Here is a 19,763-nt window from a genome sequence, read left to right as displayed (position 1 = left end):
TTTGAACTACTTACTGCAGAGTGTAGAATGTAATACACATCAATGTGGTATAACACCTTAAATGTGGTTTAAAAATAAACAAACCTTACAGCAATCTGTATACAACCAAGGCAAGTGGTGCTGCATCTTTTCACAAGGCCTGTTGTATTTGGTCTAGGGAAATGCTAGGATTTACAATAATGCACACTGGCACCTTTAGGTATCTCCTTGCATAAATCCATAGCAAACAGAATAGGCACCCTTCTGTTCTAACTCTAATCTGACTTTCATAATGTCATAGTGGCTTATAAAACACGCTGGCGGGGCTCCCGAGTGGCACATCCAGTAAAGGCACTTCAGCATGGAGTACAGGATGCGCCCTATAGCCTGAAGGTTCAGGCTATTGCACCGAGTTCCCAGGGGGCGGCGCACAATTGGCCAAGTGCTGCCCGTGGTGGGGAGGGCTTAGGTCGACTGGGTATTCTTGGCTCACCACGCACCAGTGACCCTTGTAGACTGGCCGGGCGCCTGCGGGCCTGCCTGCAAGCGGTCCAGAGCTGTGTGGTCCTTTTTAATCCTGAACTCAAATCATACTGCTGGTTGATTTTCAGTGGGTCTTTTTAACTGAGGACACACAAACTGCAGTGTCTCAAAGCTATGGGCAGCTACTGTATTTGAGCTAGGCCTCTCTACCTGCTTCTAAAGATATGTTTGCTACCGTAGAAACGTGAAAAAGCACATGTCTGGGCCTGTGGCGTTTGAAAAAGAACTTGCTGAGTGAATTACACACTGCTATCTGTTTACTGTTAAAAACGGGGTGAAATATTTGATTGGTACAAGGAGTCTTATGCGGACTGCTGTCAAGTTTCAACAACTCCTGTTCATTTTAATAAAAATAGAGGAAGGCTGGAGTATGTTACTGTTACCTTTTTTTTCTGGCTAGGTTTCCATAAAGAACTGTGTTGAAGAACAATAACGCTCTTAGCTGACAGAACCCCCTGTATGTGCCTTTGCTGATCCTCTCAAGGAAACAAGCTTTTCCAGTTAATTTCTAAAACAGCGTCTAGTTAAAGCCTGTTGTGTTTTGTGACATTCCCTTCTAATTGTCCATAGCGGTGCCTTTTTAAAATCGCAATAAGAGGTCAACCCCCTCTTATCTGCACGCAGTTCCCTGGCCCTTTCACTGCACCAGCATGTTTACATGACAGTCAAGGTGACTGCGGGCTACACACCTCTGCCTGTCTGTGTACCTGCAACCCCATTTAAAGTAATACAGTAGAGCGCATACTTGGGAGAGTTTCAGCTATTTTGCCCCTGAGGGAATATCTATAATCAGATAAATGCTGAACGGTGTCTTGGAACCTGCAAATCATGCAGATGTATATATTATTTAAATTATATTAATGCCTGTGTGTTAAAACCTTGCAACTAATTTTATAACAGTTATTATTATTATTATTTTTTTTAAACGGTACGTGCAATTGGCTGCCTTCTGTCAAGATAACCCCTGTCTATACATTACCTCTGAGTCGAGGGCCTGTGCTTTTTTTATTTCTTATTGGGTCTTTTCCAGTTAGCACCACTGCCAACAGCATTGATAAGATAATCTTGATTAATTTGCCCTTTGGCAGTCAGCTACACGATAAGCCACGTCAGGACAATCTGTCAAAATACACGCTCACGCTCCCCACAGAGGGGAGGGGGGGGGGGGGTTGTGCTGGATTAGATCTATCTTCACAGCCATTGTGTTTTCATGCTGGAACACAACATGATGATAGCTGTGATTTTGTGTATAAGAGGACCGGGTATTGGAGTGCCATTTTTTTTTTTTTAAGTCTGAAGGTTTAATGTTTTTTTTTTTTTTTTTTAAACCTTTTTTCTGTTGTGAATATCCATTTATAGTTGAGACAGAACTGCTTGTCCCGTGCCTGCTCCCCAACACAACGTATACTGTACATGTTGAACATCCCTTGTTCAACAAAAATACAAGATCTGTTCTGTATACTAACTAGTTGCAAATCCGCTGATGTATACTGTCTAGTTGACTAACTAGAGAAAGTTAGTGTTCCAGAACACCCTGCAGTGTTACCAGAAACACTATTTTCCCAGTGTTTTTTTTTTTTTTGTTTGTTTGTTTTAATATACATATATCACGTACATTATCTATCTTTTTTTTTCCCCCCTTCAACTTTTCTACCCTGGGAACGTTCGACAGTAGAAATAGAATTTCTCTTCTAAACAGCACTGTGTCCAGTTCATGCTCTCTCTGTCAACACTGCTGGTGCTCTGAATGAAATGAGTGGTGTATGGTGGGAACAGAAAACCAGGGTTGTTGCAGTATGGAGCTGTTGCTAGCAGTATGAATGTACCTGCTCTTTCCTGCAACCAAGTCACTTTGTTAGTTTTAACAATTATACAATAATTGTTTTTATTCCTCACAGAATTGGTATTTTAACCAAATTGTCACTGTTACTGGTTACTGAACCTACAGATTTAACCTGAGGGCAGGGCACCCAGCCTTTTATGTTCTTAAAGGTTGTGACTCAAAACTGAAATGGAAATAACAGAGACCAACAGGGGTTATGGAAACATGGAGTACCTGTGTGCAGACAGTAGGGGTGATGGAGCGACCATTCAAAACCAACTTTTAAATCTACATCTTGAACAAGACAGCTCAGAAACCACTAGCAGATAAATAGATAAGATGCCGGATGTTTATGAAACAGTTGAAGTACTGCTGGAATTAATTCAAATTTTCTTGTGTTTTGTATGATTCAGCATAGCAGTGCTGATGATGGGTGTACCGTGTGTCTAAGCATGCTGAAGACTCACCGTGACTGATGGACTGTAGGTTCACTGTCTTGGAGATGCCCTCCTCAAAGGAGGGATTGCAGGATTTCCGGCTCACTTTGGATTTGAAAAGAGTGTTAACCAGGGTCGACTTGCCCAGGCCACTCTGACCTACAGGAAGAAAAAATAAATAAATCATGGGTTAAGACCAATGCTAAAGTCAATGATCTCGTATTGATTCAGAGAAGCATTTTCATGTGTTCGTTCACTGTTTGCTGGCTTGCCTGAAAACTTTACTTTTGTAGACTTACCCTTATGCATAACTCTGTATCTATATCGCCCCCCCACACCCGCAAGCTTTGATCCCCTTCTCTAGTCCCTACACTGTCAAGTAATGATCCTCTTACAGCTGTTCAGGGTTCTCGCAGGATCCCAATCTGTCCCATCTCAGGAAGGCTGACTTAGTGGCTAACTTTTAATACCATGGTTAACTTTTCTATGTGGTCTTTTAATTGGAGAGTTTTTGATGTTGTATATTTCTGGGATGTTCTGTATGAAGGACAGTTTCATAGATTGTATTATTGGAAGGTAAAATTACTCATTGCTGTATTTGGGATTGACACGAAACGAAAACCTGCTATGATGAAAGACCAGGAACCGAAACCGAGACATGGAAGTGTGAGTGCAAATTGGCCATTAAGCCGAGACACGTACATCTCTAATGCCACCGCAGGTAGGTTGACCCCAGTACCTCTCTTCTATAGCCTCCTGTGTGTGTCTGCATCAGTTATCCAACAGAGAACCCTTTACAACCACTGTCCATAGTATTGTACATTTTACAAAACCTGAAAGGCAGAGCTGCCTGCAAGCTTTGTGAACTGATTTTAGTATATTTGCTATGGGTAGACAACCAGCATAAAATGAAATATATTGCTGGGTTCTGCAAAACTGCTGCGACCTACGGCTATCGGATATGGAGACAAGCCAGGATGATGAATATTGCGTTTCACAAGGTGCTGCCTTGGTTAGTGAATCATGCACACGTTGGAATTGCATATTTCACTTTCTTTTTCTTTTATTATTTCCTTGTATAGTATGTCGTGCTTCAGTGAGGCCTTGCACCACCTACATAGGAATTTACATGGTGGATAAACCATGAATGTTAACAGAGTGTTCTGTTTATACAACAAGTACAAACATCTGAGATTTGCAGAGAATTGCTTTCCTTAGATCATGGGGTAGCAGTTGGGAAAAATGCAATTCACCCATCATTCTGAAAGGAAGATAGATTGCAAAATGAAATCTAGTAAAAAAAACCTTGGCAACTTACTTAATGCTAGATCATCACTTACAATTTGCATATCTACAGTACCGATGTCTAAAGTTCATTGCGTTCATGAAGCAGTTCTGTATATCCAGAGATTCGAAAGGGGGCTGACCTCAAAGGCAAACATTGTATGTATGTGTGAAACTTATCCTTACACATTTTGTTCCTAACAATAATCAAGATATTTAAGGAACGCAATCTTTCATAGAGCAAGATAGGAAAAGCCAAATCTGCCCTGACTGCTACAAGTCAACCCAATATCCCTGGCCCTCCTCACTGCCAGCCCCAGGGCACCATCACTTACAATAATTCAGTACTCATAAATAACAGGGCTGTCAGAAATGCGTCAAAGATTTGTTAAAATGTTATGACCGAATCCTCACCCATCTCCCAACACCAGTGATGGATTTATTTTAAAGAGCAGAGCGTAAGAATTTAACTTCTGCAAGTTGTTCCTATAAATCTGTCTTCTTTAATTCAAACAAGCTGACATCAACTTGAAGTGAGCCACATTCCAATTTGACGATTGCCCTTCGGGTATGGCCACATGAAAAAGAATTACAGGATGTATAAATATATCAAAGTTGTATCTCTGAAATATATCTTTATATCTCTTTGACAATTTTTATGACCAATTTTTTTTATACTGGACTACTTTCAGATCCATCCCTTTTTAAAGTTTTTTTTATTGTGAACTGATTATACCCATACTAGTAATGTGAGTGATGGTCAATGCATAGCATGATGTGTGAGCTGTCAAGTCATACCCAGGGACATCAGTTCTGTGATGTCATACCTTACTCACCCTTTTGTCTTCTTGGCATAGATGAAGTGGCACATGTTTGCTTACGTTTCACCCTGCAGTTAGTCTGTATGCGTCTAAACTTGCCAGTTGAATACAACCTCTCTGTGTGTGTGTGTGTGTGTGTACACACATTTCCATGTAATGCAATGCAGGGTCAATATTTCAAAGAATAACCACTGGAGGTACCGCTCTTCACCTTTTATTCTTGCATTTAGTCAATCTTGTAATGCAGTAGCTAGTTCCTCCATAACCTTATTTTTTAAAACATTTATGCACTGGTAAAGTCTAAATGTTTCTCTATTTTTATTACAAAGCTTCTTTTTAGTACCCCTTGCACAGCTACCTATTTTACAAGACTAAAAGACCAGTGATGACTAACAATAGGACAGAGGCACAAGGCTTAGGAAACACATGTAGCAAAGAACCGAGAGTACTTCAACCATACAGTACTTCAACCCTATATGCAGTTTAATGTAACAGTATTGCATTTGTATATATCGAGAGACTTTTAGTCGAAATTGCCAATGAATTTACTAACAAGCAGTATGTTGACTGAACTCCTTAGCTTTGAGGGACAGAATAAAATACAGAAAGCAACTCCTTGTTAGGATGTTTGGGGGGGGGGGGGGGGCAAAAAGAAATGAGTAAATGGTTTCTATAAAAAGGAAAAACAGCACTTACCATGCATGAGCTTCATGTTTGTGAGCCCTCTCCTTATTACTGCCACATACTGACAAACTACAGTCTCTAACTACAAAGAACCAAGCAAAAACATCCGATTACAGACATACCAGTAATATTACAATGGTTCAGCAGTACATGGCAGCTATAATGAACCACAGTGGTAACTTACTCAATGCAAGAATAGGATTCCTGATACATACTGATGTGCCAGTGTTCTACTGTATCAGAACTAATGATTAGCATTTGTTTAATGTTACCGGAACTGTAGTGTGTGTGTTTGGTTGTGTTTTTTGTTTTTTTTTCCCCTCTAGTTATAAAAAGGTTATTGCAATCAAAACATGGGAGGGTTGTTGTAGCAGTTTCAAAAGTTACTAAAGGAAAAGGATTTGAAGAAAAAAAAAATATCTAAACAGTCCACAATCTCGTAGGCTTTCTTCCCTGTGATATTGTCTTGCCAGGGAACACACAGAGGAAGGGTTGCTCAAGTCTAATATCAGAGAGCGGAAGAACCACTTCATTAGCACATACTTGGTTATTATAATTATGTTCACACCACAGTGAGAATGAGGGCAGAGATTATTATCTCATGAGGATTTCAGAACCCTGAAGGCTCTACATTCTGACAAAGAGCAACAGGAGTGGCCCTGCCTACTCAGTACCACCTGCACACAGACACACCCAGTGCAACCGCTGAAGCAGGACAGCCAGAGCTACAGTGTGCTCCCTCAGGGACCCTCTCTCCCTCCTCCTGTTAGCACTCCCAGTCCCTACAATTGAAACCACTCTTGATCCCAGTGCAGTGACTTCTAGCTCTTGTTTCCTGTTGCCAACACTGAACTCAGGCTAGCATGGGATAACTTGTGTACAGTACAGTAGGCGCAGTTAAATGACACCTGAGTTTTTTTTTTTTTGCTAGTTTATATAACTAAACTAGTTTATATAACTAAAAAACAAAAATCACATTTTTGCTCAGAATTTGCAACTCAAATGTTTTTTTGAACTGAAACTTGGTTTTGACTCTGCAAGCCAGATTATCTCAAATCGCAAATACATGGATGTCCAGTTCCCTTATAAACTAGAATATGTGACTAATTCTACTTTCCGCATGTTATCAGAAAAAGGCTTAGAACATCACACTCCCAAATTTGGCCAGGGGTAAACAGTTGTTGGGTGCCTCAGCAGATATTATCGCAAGGTACTGTAATGTATATACACCTGTTGATAAATGATATGCCCAATGGGTGCTCTCACTGTAATTTGAAATAATGTGAGTGGACTTTATGGGCTGCTGTAGTTGCATACTGTAGTGATGCTATTCACAGCTTCTGAATGCAAGTCCTTTTTGCATATTATTACTGAACTATCCTCTGATCAATTTTGTGGAAAGAGGTGTTCCACAATAAATCAATATTACATTTTTTTGTATTCTTCATCAGTAGAACATCACCTCGGAATATAGAACTGTAGCCAAGCCACCACATCATATAACAAACTACCAGGTGTTTTTAAAACACACCTCACATCCCTGCCCAGAGTTCTGTTGCACTTCCACAGTGGGGCTTTATTGCTGTGCGCTGTGTTGCAATTTTCATGGTCTCTCCGGAAACCTATACCACACAGAGTAGCACCCCCTGCTACTGTAATTTGTCCAAACAAGGCTGTGTGAATTTGCAAGTTAACAGCATTATTAATGCTATGCATCTGTCAGGAACTCTGTTTAAAACTGATAAGCGGATCAGGGATATTATTTATTGTAAATGCTACCAGAGAAACACATGTAGGTTATTTTATATATATAAAAAAAACCTTTTTTTTTTTTTTGACCACCCCTTTAGAGTTGTGTTTTTAATTGGTTGGATCGTGGTCAATCCTTACTGGCAAAGGGTTGTATTTTTGGCTTGTGAAAGCAAAATAAATATTGTTTTATAGCTGGTGTCTCCAATTAGTCCAAGTGAATTAACTTTCTAGATGGAGGAAAGAAAAATGAACGGAAATGTGGAGTAATTGTCCCATTTGATATTGACACAATGCATTATGTTAATACATTTCGTAGTAAGTTAACGTTTGTTTATTGTACTTCGTATTATCGTGCTCAGTCCCTTTTACTGATGCCTCTCAAATAGGCTGACAGAGGTGCTGCAAGACCATCAGATACAGTCAAACATGAAATGTTTGCTGGCAAGAAATACTCACAAATTTCGCTTTTATTAAAAATCTGCAAAATATTATACATGCCGCAAAATGTGCATAATTACTCTTCGTTTTCTATAAAGTATATGTATAGGTTTAATGTGTAAACCATTTGTTTGTTCCATAGTGAGACATCCACAATTAATCTGACGCAGTACACCAACACCGTTGTCGTTCACAGAAAAACAAGGTTGCTTTTATCTGTTTTCCTGAAAAAGGGGCAACCATAAACTTAGACAAGGATGAAACCTGTACAGGCTTATTCCTTGGAGCTGCTTGCTGTCTCCATATAATTCTCTGAAATCCCTGATAACCTGTGACCCTCAGAGGTCAGGGAGCTGCTGACATGATGGACCACAGGCCTTGCCCCCAGAACTGGGCCTTCTGACCTCCCAACAGGTCAGCTATATCAGGGAAGGCTACATCTCTAATGATGCAAATGCTACAAATGTCAAGAATTAACCCTTTGCTACCCAGTGTCCAATATATTTGACATTGAGAAAATAGGTATTAAATAGGTATGGTAACATGTAAAAGATTAAACTTGGGAGCAACAAATATTTAATCCAAAAGCAACAATGTCTCAAAAACTAGATAATCTAAAATGTGTACAGGATCTGCTTTTAGAGAATGTTTATACCACAAAACTATTGCCCTAATTCACACCACAAGGTGTGGTATGTTGGGCTCAAAGAGTTGGCCCACATTCTAACAACTATTTGTCAACTTTTACTGCTACTGTTATTGTGGTGGCAATGGGACAGTGATACACCATTTAAAGGCAGTTTTGCTCAATAGGACTTATAGGAGTTTGTCAGCTCCAACAAAGACCAGATCATCTCTGTAGACATCAAACCTGTTAGGTCAATAACTAACAAAAAGCATGCATTTACAAAGCCTTTGATTCGATACCAAATGTGCTGACAGTATGTGTTTCCTACTAGAGGTCCTACTAAAATGGCACGTGCCCAGAATGTACATAAATAACGGAATTAGGAATGACCAGCCAGCAATTTACTAGAACAACTTGCCTTTCAAACCCTTACAAAGAGAGGGGGGACAATGTGCTGTGGTGTCCAGTTGAAGATCTCGACTCGCAGAGCAATTATTTATGTGCTGCAAGTTGTGCACAATATTGGCATGCTGTATGTTTCAACTAATTAAATGCAACTGCAAGTGTATTGCAGTGGCTTTCTATAGCTATATTCAGGAGTGCAATACTTTTTCAATGCTTTGTAGGGGCACAGAAAATTCATTATCGCAGAGTTGCATTTTTATTTTATTTTTTTTGTGGTGTAGATAAGCTTTGCAGTGCATCCAATAATAGGAGCATTTTTGGATGAAGGCTATGGGGGAAATGATACAGCAGTTTTATTATAGCTGTCCTGATAACTGTTATTCAAGAACAAACAAAGGTGCAAACAATAAAAATAAAAGGAAACTTATTAGGTTAAAAGCACATTTTAAAAATAATTCTGCTAGGCATCTTCAAACATCTTAGTTATAAGTGTCTTACCACATCAGAGGGATGTCAAAGGCAAGCTTCCCGACTCAAACTGAGCTTGGGGCAAAAGACATGATATTTCCAATTTTATCATAGCTGGATAACTTGTGAAGGTCAGGATGGATCACATAAATAATGTTATGGAGTTCTCAAAAGAATATAAGCACATATGCATTTGTAGCATGTTGGTGTAATATGAAGGATATGGATTTTAGCGTAGAATCTCGTGTGTGTGGTTAAAGTTTTTAAAAAAATAAGTTCTCTGGTATTTTTGTTTATTCACATATGTACAGGTAGTGGACAAAAAAATGGAAACACCTGGGTAAATGAAGGACACCAAGTATATTGAAAGCAAGAGCATCCACACAGGTGTGGCTCATGCGTTAATTAAGCAAATAACATCCCAGCATGCTTAGGGTCATGTATAAAAATGCTGGACAGACCTGCTTGCCTATAATTATGGCTAGCATGGCTGCAAGAGGAGACCTCAGTGACTTTGAAAGAGGGGTGATTGTTGGGGCGTGTTTGGAAGGAGCTTCCGTGACCAAGACAGCTCAACTTGCTGTTTCACGAGCAACGGTGTTTAAGGTGATGTATGCATGGAACTCCGAGGTAAAGAAATACATCATCAGCAAAGGGCAACAGTGGGCGGAAGCGCATACTCCAGGATCGTGATATCTATGCATTAATTCGAAGTGCAAGGCAAAATAGGCGAGCAACTGCAGATCAATTGACTGAAAATTTCAACCTGAGGCGCGAGCAGCCAGTTTAATCAAAAACAGTCCACCGAGAACTCCACAGAGCGGGATACCATAGTGGCCCAATGCCCTATTAAGTGACTTTACATTGGTGTTTCCATTTTTTTGTATTTCTTTATCTTAACTGATTAACAGGGAATAATATATATGTGCAAAAGACAAGGGTAACCTAAAGTAATCCTTTCCCCTTCTGTAGAAATACGTTCAGTTCTTCAGAATGCAGGACTCTTATACAGTACAGCCTCTTCCCTGCAAAGCACTCTACTATCTACATGTTGTGAAAATGCCTGCATGTGCTATGTTCTGTTTTACAGGAAGTTATAAAAATGACAAAGGCCTATTAAAGCGGTCTTTTGCATGAGATTGTTTTTGTTTGCCTTTTTTTAAATATATAAAATGGCAGTTTGATGTATTTTCTGCTGGCTAATAGAAATGTGAAGAGTGAACCCTGAGTGTACTCCATACTGGTTGTCGTACTCTAGTGCTGTATATAAGAACATGTGTTTTTGATGTATTTTGACATCTGCAACAAGCAATTTAATGCAATGCAATTTAATTTAGCATTGTTCTTTTTACTTTTCCTTAGCTTAAGTGGCACGGAAATAATATATGGATGACGTTTCTACAGAATCCACAACTTTATAGTAATGTTTTGACTTGTTCTATATGTTTGTCGGTACTTGGACAGAAACATTGTCATTTGTCAGGATTAAACTACTGTACACAGGTCCAGGCTAGCACTATTTTAGAGTGCCAAAATAACAGTAATAGTCATCACAAAGAATTGCTCACACTTGGCATTTGCAATAGAGTGGTTGTTCGCAGTTCCCTGACACTGAACATAATGTCCGTCTAATCCCTTGTACTGGAAACGCAGAGCACAAATGCATTGCACTTTCATGCAGAAAACACGCAGCTAAGACTAATTTTAATCACCTTACACCCGCACCCGAAACGTGTTAAATAACGTTTTGCATAGGTCGAAATACTTCTGAAAACTATTATTAGAATAACCACAGTAAGGCTTTGATTCGCTGTCTGTCAAAGAGAGCGACTAGAACAGCTGCTGAAGCTGGCTGTATTTTTAACTCTGTGGTTTCCAGATAACAGATTCATAGATATTTTTTTTTATTACTAGTATTTTTTTCTATTTTTTTTTTTTTTTAATGAGAAACAAGCGGCTGGGTTTGAATAAGGTATAAGGATCCAAGATTGTGAAAAATATGACATACCAAGTTAAGCTCATAAATTGGCTAATATCATTCTGGGAATTAAATCAAAAGTTGTTTGAACTGCTTGTAATGATGTAATGACAGGTTTTTGGAAGTGTTAATGGTGGGTGGCTAGTGGGACACACCTTTCCCATTTTGGAAAGAACTTCACAGTTGAACATTAACAAAAGCTGACCTAACAACTTTCCTAGTCCAGTGTCTTACCATTCAAGTTTCCTCAGGCTTGAGGGGGTCTCTTGTCTTGGACAGGAGATGAGCCAATTTGCTTTTTTCATGAAAACCCATGGTTAAATAGGCATGACTGAAAATTCATAGCCAGTAGCCCATTTGATAAACACCACATTGAGAGCAGATGGTGGATTGTGAGAACACAATAGTAGAGTGATTTGAGTGAGGGGATTGGTTGGTTTAGAGGGGGGTGGGTCTCAAACAGGCAGATGTCCTGAAGAGTGATTTTGTCACCTCAGCTCAGACAGAGTCATAACAACCTACTAGAGTCAAACAAGCTTCCCCAGCAACAAACTGGAACCCACAACCAACTGACCAAGCCACTGCCCACTTCCAGGCTGATCCCCAGACTGGGAAGGTCTGAGGTTAAGGTAGATTAGGGTGCTAAAACACATCTTGGAGTTTATTTTCCAGCAGATTGCACCGATTTCAGTCCAACGCTTCAATAGTTAAGCCGCTACAAAACCACTATCTTTCCACACCCCTGTCCAGAGCTGCAACAGCCAAGCTGTTCCAATCCACCACCTCCTTAACAGCAGTTCATTCTGTAATACTGAAAAAACTAAACCATTTGCTCTGTAACTAATGCGATGCTAGAACTTCGTCCTGTTCTGCACTCTAGTCCAGCATTACCAGTCAAGCTACTTGCTGCAGCTCTCTTGTCCATTTGTTAAGGTGTCACATTCTGCAGTGCAGCCTCTAATGCTTCTTAGCCATTACAGAGAACTTGCTACATTTTGCAACAGCAGGCCAACACTAAGCAATGATCTACTGCTGCTGTTGGCATAACGGGATGTAGTCAAGTTACTGTTTTCCTGATGCCCATTATACTTCACTGGGTTTTTTGAGGGAGTTGCCTGATTGCACAAGCATGCTGAAATGATTTATATTTAGAGATATTTATAGGGGGTGGGGTGTTGTCCTTTATGCTTGCTTGCAAGCATGCATCCAAAGCAGTCTTTATGCTGGGCAGGGGGAAGTAAAGCATTTTATATAAGGTAGTGGTAAGATATTGTTTTTGGGGGGGAAGCCCCAACCTCAAGCTGGGTGGGGAAACTGTGGGTGGAATTTTGGACCCTAGTCAAAACCCCTGACATTTTGCAATGAACCGTACAGTATGTATAGCAGGGTCACTTAACAGTAGTTTGATGTCTTTATCAAATGAGCAGCTCCGTAGTTCTAACATTGTATTGAATAAAGCAATAGGCTTTATTTATTGTGGCTTTGTGCAGAGAATATTACCTATTTAAAGAGGAACAAAAAACTCTGTCATAGTTGTTTTCTTGAAGTTATTGATGAACACTGTTATACATGAAACTAACACACCAAATGATGGACGATACACTCTTAATGCTGCTTGGTGGAGCATGGCTTTCAAAATGCCACACATTTCGAATGCCTTGATATGTAATGCTAAAGATCAAAATGTACCTAACATGGAGTTTCTTCACCCACCCCTTACCTAGCTCCATTCAAATGTCCTGTTTAGCTGTCCCCTCTTCTACCTAAACCCGACCCTGCCATGCGTACCCTCTGTAAACATTAATTAACACATCGGCTGAGACATGTTAATACTAATTGAATTGCTTGAGACACACAGATGATTTGGCAGGAACAATCATGAATGCTGTCTGAATAAATGAAATATGAATCCTCATCACAATACGCTTTTGCTACTTGCCTACAACCATGATGTTGAACTCAAACCCAGTCTTCACGGCCTTGCGTTTCATCTGGTCCAGTACAGACTCTATACCCACATAGCCGAAGAGATCCTGGCCTGTCACAGTTGCCTCAGTCTTGGGCTCAGGGTCAGGATCTGGTTTTGATTGAGGCTCTGCCATGGACTTTTCCGCTAGAGAAAGAGGAAAAGAGAGAAGAGGGCCAGTCAGGCAGGGTAGCTGGGTCAGGACTTTTTTTGGTTGCTGTTAAAAATTTTCCCTCTAACTTTAAATAACTTGGAAGTGGTTTGCTTAATATTCTATGAGCTAACTGCAGAATCTCCACAAAACCAACAATGAAATACAATCCCCTTGGGTTATTGTCGACACATAAAACTTAATACCTTTTGACATTTATCAAGCTGTTCCGTATTCCCAGGTTGTGTTTTTATTTAATTGTATTTCTTCCTTAAGAACAAAAAAACAACCGTTACATACTAAATGAGTCATCTAGCCTTTCCCCTGCAGAATAGCTGACTAACAGAACTTCCACTATTCATATAAGTGCTCGCCTCTGCTTTTTTTCATACAGAAAGTTCTGAAACAATTTGTTGTTGCTCGTCGTGATATCAATGGGGATCAATGTTGGATCAAACAAAGGATGGAATGCTGTGACGATCCCAAGTTTCAGGAGCAGTGAGAAGTGCTTTTGCATGTGTAACCCCAAGAATGTAAATAATACACTATAGTAAAGTTCTAGGACTATATACACACACACCTTTCACAAAATGCTTGAAAAGGCCAATATCAGAAAAAACAAGGTGTACAAAAAAATAGCATTAATGCAATAATTCCAATGTTGGTATCTGATCTCCCCTTATTGGTAGGGTTTAGTTAAATACACAACCTAACTTAACTACTGTTTTAGTGTACACGCATGCAATTCATCGACAAATTCCCATCATCACTTCTAACCACATGACCCAATTGTCTTGTTTGACCTGAACAAAGCAATCATTTTCTAGAAATGTGAAAATCCTCCACACAACCCAGTTCTTGCATTTTACGTGACCAAGCTATGTATAGATGAATAACCAAATAAATTAACAACCTCTTTTAAAAGGGTTTTAAAACCTACCACAGATGGATGTCTGTGTATACATGTAGGAACATCCATCCATCTCTATCCTCCTCAGACCTGAGGGTCCCCTGTTTAGCTTATTTTTTTTTTTTCAATAAATTGTAATTTCTGGACCTTAACTGTAGGTGAGCTGAAAGATGTGTCACAATTTCTACATTCACTTTTTTGGGGCAAAATATCCCTTTAAATCAGGGGTAGGTAACCTTGGCTCTTCCAATCCATTCCACTGTGGAACTGTTCCAACCAGATCCTTAATTATTTAATTGACCCTGTTGGAGGTCAATTAAATAATTAAAGGTCTGGTTGGAACAAAGTCCTGCAGTGGGATGGATTGGAAGAGCCAATATTGCTTACCCCTGATTTAAAGGGATAAGTTTGTCATACTTTAGTGTTTCCAAAGATTAACAAAAACACTGTTTACAATATAAACCACACCAGGAGGTTCTGTAAAGGCTCTATTTAAATTCCAGCACCTAAAAACCTAGTTTATGATTTTTATACTGAAAATCGAAATATCCATTTAAATGGATACAGGGATTGAGGAATAATATATACTTTTTTTTTAAAATGAGGTAATTTTTTTAAAAAATAGTCATAAAATCAAGCAAATGCATTAGGCAGGGATCCTGTTGAATGAAGTTGCCTCAAGCTTGGCTTAATCTAATGCAGATGGGAAGGCAAGCTGTCAGTCCCCCCCCCCCCCCCCCCCCCCCCCCCACACACACACTGGTCAGCAGCTGTCCCTTGCTCCCTGGCCTAATGGAAGTAACGTCAAGGAGCGCCTTCCTTTCCTGTAAACTACTGACCCTTTTCCCTGAAGGAGAACCCATAAGAGCTAGACCACCCATAGGAACCCAAACTTTTTTCACACAGAAACAAGGTTGGAAACATATGGAAGGAGTTACCCGGCAAGGTAATTGAGCCTAATAATATAAAAACAGGTTCAAAAGATAACTATGGCTATGTTTGCTGGAGAAAAGTGGTGGGTAGAAGGATATGGAGATAAAAAAACAGGAAGGTATAGAGGATACCAAATCAAATGACCTACTGGGCCAGATTCCATCTTGGAGGTCCTGGGATGCTGAATAGATAGACATCATATCCGAGATACTTTTCTCATCTGAAAAAGAAGTGTTCCCATGTCTGACAGTCCTCTAGCCTCAGATGACACTTAACTATGATTAGCTACCTGGAGGTGTCTTGACCTTAGCTTAATTCAGAGCTTAATGAAAGCTTGGGTGCAGTGTCCCTTACAAAAATATTGTCTTGCATATATATGTGCTAATAGTTTGCATATGGTGAAATTATACGTTCAGCTAGTATTTCCTATATGAGGAAGTACAACAACACCATGTGTTTTGGGGGGTGGAAGTGAAGTCTAGCTGCTGCTGCTTGGTGCTGATGATCAATGCAGGTCTTCATTCCCCATGCGCTGTGAATTTAATTAATCAATGAGATGCATCAATTTGCCATAACACAAGCATGACATTTGCAAGAGTGAAAAAGGCACAGCTCGATCACATTGGCTTAATGGGTTCCTGTCCCCTTGCCAGCAGCATTGAGCGCCACCAGACAGACAGTGACAGAGAGAATTGGGTAAGTGGGGCGAAAGGAGGCCATGCCGCCAGCAGGACATGAGGCAAAGTCTTTCAAAACTCTTCCTCTCTGACCTGCTCAACCATCACGCCACTTCTAAAAGTATCTAATCATATACACTCGTGAAAATACAGAACTTAAATTCACTTTAATGCAATAATTGTAGCAGAAGTGCAACAAGAACAGTAAATGTGTACATGCCAATTGTATCATGGTACCCCTGTGCTACACATTCATACTGAAAATACGGTATTGGCAAATCCTTGTAAACCCCATGGTCAACAGTGGTATATAAAGAACTGAAATTGTAAAACCCACTGTGTTAATACGAAATTGAAGCCTTTGGCAGGTAGAAATGCTGAAGGTTGGCTATATTTCAGTAACAAGGTAAATGGAATGTTGTGGTACAAAAAAAAAAAAATATATGTAAAAAATGAAGTGCTTTCTGTTTCATGTGTTTAGTAGGTTAGAAAAGCCACACATGAGTTAAGTGCGATAGGATGGAGAATTCAAAGTTTAGGTTTTAATGATAGTGAATCGTGACTGCCCCAGATTTGATAGTTGACATTTTAAACAACCACTCTTTAATTGAAGGTCTTTGTTAGACAACATTGTATTTTGACTGTTCAGAAGTAGACATTTATTTTGCAGTAGGCTTTCTCTACTACTGTACAAAATACAGCTGTAAAGGTCATAATTACTATTATTTACATTGTAGTTTTACTTAATTTGGAATATGACCGCAAAAAGTGTAAGCCAAAACGAAAAACTCATCAGAAGAAACACATTTACATAAACATTTCTCAAAGAAACAGATTTTTTTTTAATTAATTACCAGACAGAAAGCTAAAAACCTTACCATCTTTCATTAAGAAGTCTACAACTACTAACCGTTATAAAATAGTGTTGCGATTCAGAAAAAGAACTGCAGTCCTTTTTTTTTCGGAGATTAAAAGCTTGCCTTTATCTGGAGGCCAGACTCTGTCTCCAAATAAGACAGCTAGCTTTTTTTCTTTTTGGCCTTTTCTGTAAAAACTGGCCCTAGCAGAGCAGCAGCGGGGACCTGAGCTGGGGCGGACAGCATGGGAGGGGGAGGGGTGCAGAAAGACTCAAAGAAGAGAAATTACTTTTCCAGTATAGAGTTTCAGAGAGAGAGAGAGACAGACAGAGAGAGACCGACCGACCCTCTGAGGGTACAGTATGATACAAACTGTCGCTTGTGTTGCTCAAACCTTCTTGGGGGAACGAAATTGACAACAATACAGTTAATCTGTCTACTAATGTAAAACTTAAATAAAACAAAATAAAAAGAAAATGAAAATAAAAAGAAATGTCCATTCTAAAGCAAGGAGGGATGCAACCCTAATTGCAGCACTTTGGAATAGGCTCTGAAAGGCAGAGCAACAGAAATGTCAAGACATTGAATTTTACAGCACCACCAAACAAAAAAAAAAAAAGAAAAGAAAATGATGAATGTATAAGGTGTTGATAGCAAAGTGTGGCGGGTGAGAGGAAGGCTAAGGAAGAGAAAGAATATTAATTAACCGATTTCCAGAGCAGCAGCACAGCATCCTTGATTTTACTCTACAGATGCAAAATCTGCTTTAGCTCGGGGGTACAGATCCTGTTAACGATACCATGCTTACAATGAAGTTAATACAAAAAAGCACTGTACAATATCTCTTACAAAACTGTTAGGGAGTCAGTGAAACCTTAAATTCAAAATCTACCCTTTCCTTTTCTACTTGACTGTAGTACCTTTATCATACTTATTCGAGGTACTGTAGTACTGTGCTATTGCTTGGGTATTATTAGAGGTTTTGTTTGTTTGTTTTGGTGGGCTAAACAGAGAGACATGACTATCATGACTGTCTTGAATTGATGCTAATATTAGATTGAACCTTCATAAAACATTGCTGGAATAGAAGCAGGCCCCAAGGTATTTCTATCCCAGATAGCATAGTGGACAGAATTTGCTTTTATATTTCCACTTAAAATTTGGAAATGACTGAAGTATAAATCTGAGCGCTGTGGGGTTCACTAGACACTGAGACCATAGGTCCAATAACCCCCAAAGAAACAATTTAAACATAATTTTGTATGGTAATCGGTGAGAAGTTTGTTTTTCAATCTGTGTTGTAATTTTAGTGTACTTTGCCATGTTTGTCAGTTAGTCATTCTGGCAAAGACGGCTGGAAATAATGAGATATTTGAAAACAAAAGTATGAAGCAAAATAAACAGTGGAGCATTTTGCACATAGTGGTCCAGGTATATCAAGGCCCAAAGTGAAACTACTGCAGTCTCTTTTTGGGGGAAAGGACTCAACTGTGGAGCCCTTAATAAAATATGGCCCACAGAATATTTTCTCCACAATCGTTTGATCCAAGTCGTCACAGGCATGGCTTCACTCTGACATGTATGTGCGTGCGCGCACACACACACATACACACAGCATTATCTTTACATGTGCGCTGAACAACCCAAGCTGCTTCATTACACGTACAAGGCAAGCACTGTTTTAACTATAAGGGGCTGCTTTGACCAACACTTCCCTTACCGTTTACTCGGCTTCCAGTGAGAGTGTCAGAGAACCTGACCTGACCATTAACCACAATGAAGTAAGTGGCACGTGTGTATCTGTAGCGGGTGTGTGTGTTTAAAATAGCAACTCTGGTTCAACAGATTTTTTTTTAGTCGTTGTGGTCACAGAAATGCCAGCTTTAATGTGGCCCATGTTGCAGCACACAACTTATTTTCTTTTACTTCCTGTGTCTTCATTTTTTTTTTTTTTTTTTATAATTATGGGGCAGGTCATGTATGGGGGGAGGGGGTATTGGATGGGTTGAATCAGCACTAAGAGGAAAATAGTCTACCTTTTAAACAACAAAAAATCATAATGTAAGTAAAATGAGCATGTAGCAACCTAAAAATATCAGGTGTCCAATACAGCTGTTTTATTTATTGTCATTATTTGTTTTTAAACCAACAACTATCACAGGTGCATATCAACAGTACTAGTATGTATATATATATATATATATATATATATATATATATATATATATATATATATATATATATATATATATATATATAAGTGGAACTAAAAAAAAGAGGTCTGTGATGGTGTCTGCTTCTGTTAACAGCAACTGTGCAAGTATTACTAAAAATGCACTTTCTGCTTGTATTTCTTGTAAATACAGTATGGGGTATCAATCTGGATATAAAAGCATTCTGGTATTGCTATTTGAATTTGAGTAGGTAAGTCTTGCAAGGAAGGTGTATTTTTACCTCAGCTTAAATGTTATTTGTAATTGACTGCATATGTATGTTTGTGTAAAGCACTGGGCACAATGAGGAAAATCATACTGCGTTATTATTATTGCTTGGCTCTTGTCATCTATGTCAAAAACATTAAACACCTGCACACTGGATTTTCAAAACCTGAAAACAAATGTTCCCAAAAGTCCAGCATTCTTGCTGCTTTATTGTCCACGCAATACATAAAACAGTTTCCTATGTACCTCCATAACAGCTATGCAGTCCCCTTGTACAAAAAGAAAAAAACTAAAACCAGGCATCCAAAATGGGCCTTTCTGCTTTACCCTATTGTTAAAACACACACACAAACCTCTTCCACAAAACAGACCATAAAGCACAGCCTACCTTCTCTCATTCACAAACTGTCCACCCTCTTGTCAAATCCAGAGGTAATCCAATGTGTTTTTTTTTTTACAGTGCGTTACCTACCAGTCCGGAGGTTCAAACTGTTGTTGTTTTTTTTGTTGTTTTTTTTAAATGTTGCCGTTTCCTAATTTATTTGTTATCCTTCTCAGTTTTCAGTTTGGAGGAACAGCTTACTAGCTG

General features: G+C 39.2%; 1 protein-coding gene across 6 annotated transcripts in view; it reads right to left on the bottom strand.

Annotated features, from left to right (window-relative positions):
- LOC117431487 (neuronal-specific septin-3-like) overlaps nucleotides 1-19,763 on the bottom strand; it is a 79,740-nt gene that overhangs the window by 12,746 nt on the left and 47,231 nt on the right. For 3 of the 6 annotated variants that reach the window (XM_034052431.3, XM_034052432.3, XM_034052435.3), the window contains 2 exons: nucleotides 13,179-13,352; nucleotides 2,812-2,940 (listed from right to left, as the gene is read on the bottom strand). In XM_034052431.3, coding sequence (XP_033908322.3) covers nucleotides 2,812-2,940; nucleotides 13,179-13,352 — 303 coding nt within the window. Of the gene's footprint in view, nucleotides 1-2,811; nucleotides 2,941-13,178; nucleotides 13,353-15,347; nucleotides 15,415-19,562 lie in introns of those variants that run through there. The other 3 variants (XM_058995837.1, XM_034052433.3, XM_058995835.1) reach the window with 3 other exon arrangements.

The sequence above is a fragment of the Acipenser ruthenus genome, chromosome 22 (genome assembly GCF_902713425.1).
Source record: "Acipenser ruthenus chromosome 22, fAciRut3.2 maternal haplotype, whole genome shotgun sequence".
Lineage (NCBI taxonomy): Eukaryota > Metazoa > Chordata > Actinopteri > Acipenseriformes > Acipenseridae > Acipenser > Acipenser ruthenus.
Note: the sequence above shows the minus strand (reverse complement) of the source record. Positions and strands in the feature narration are given on the sequence as shown.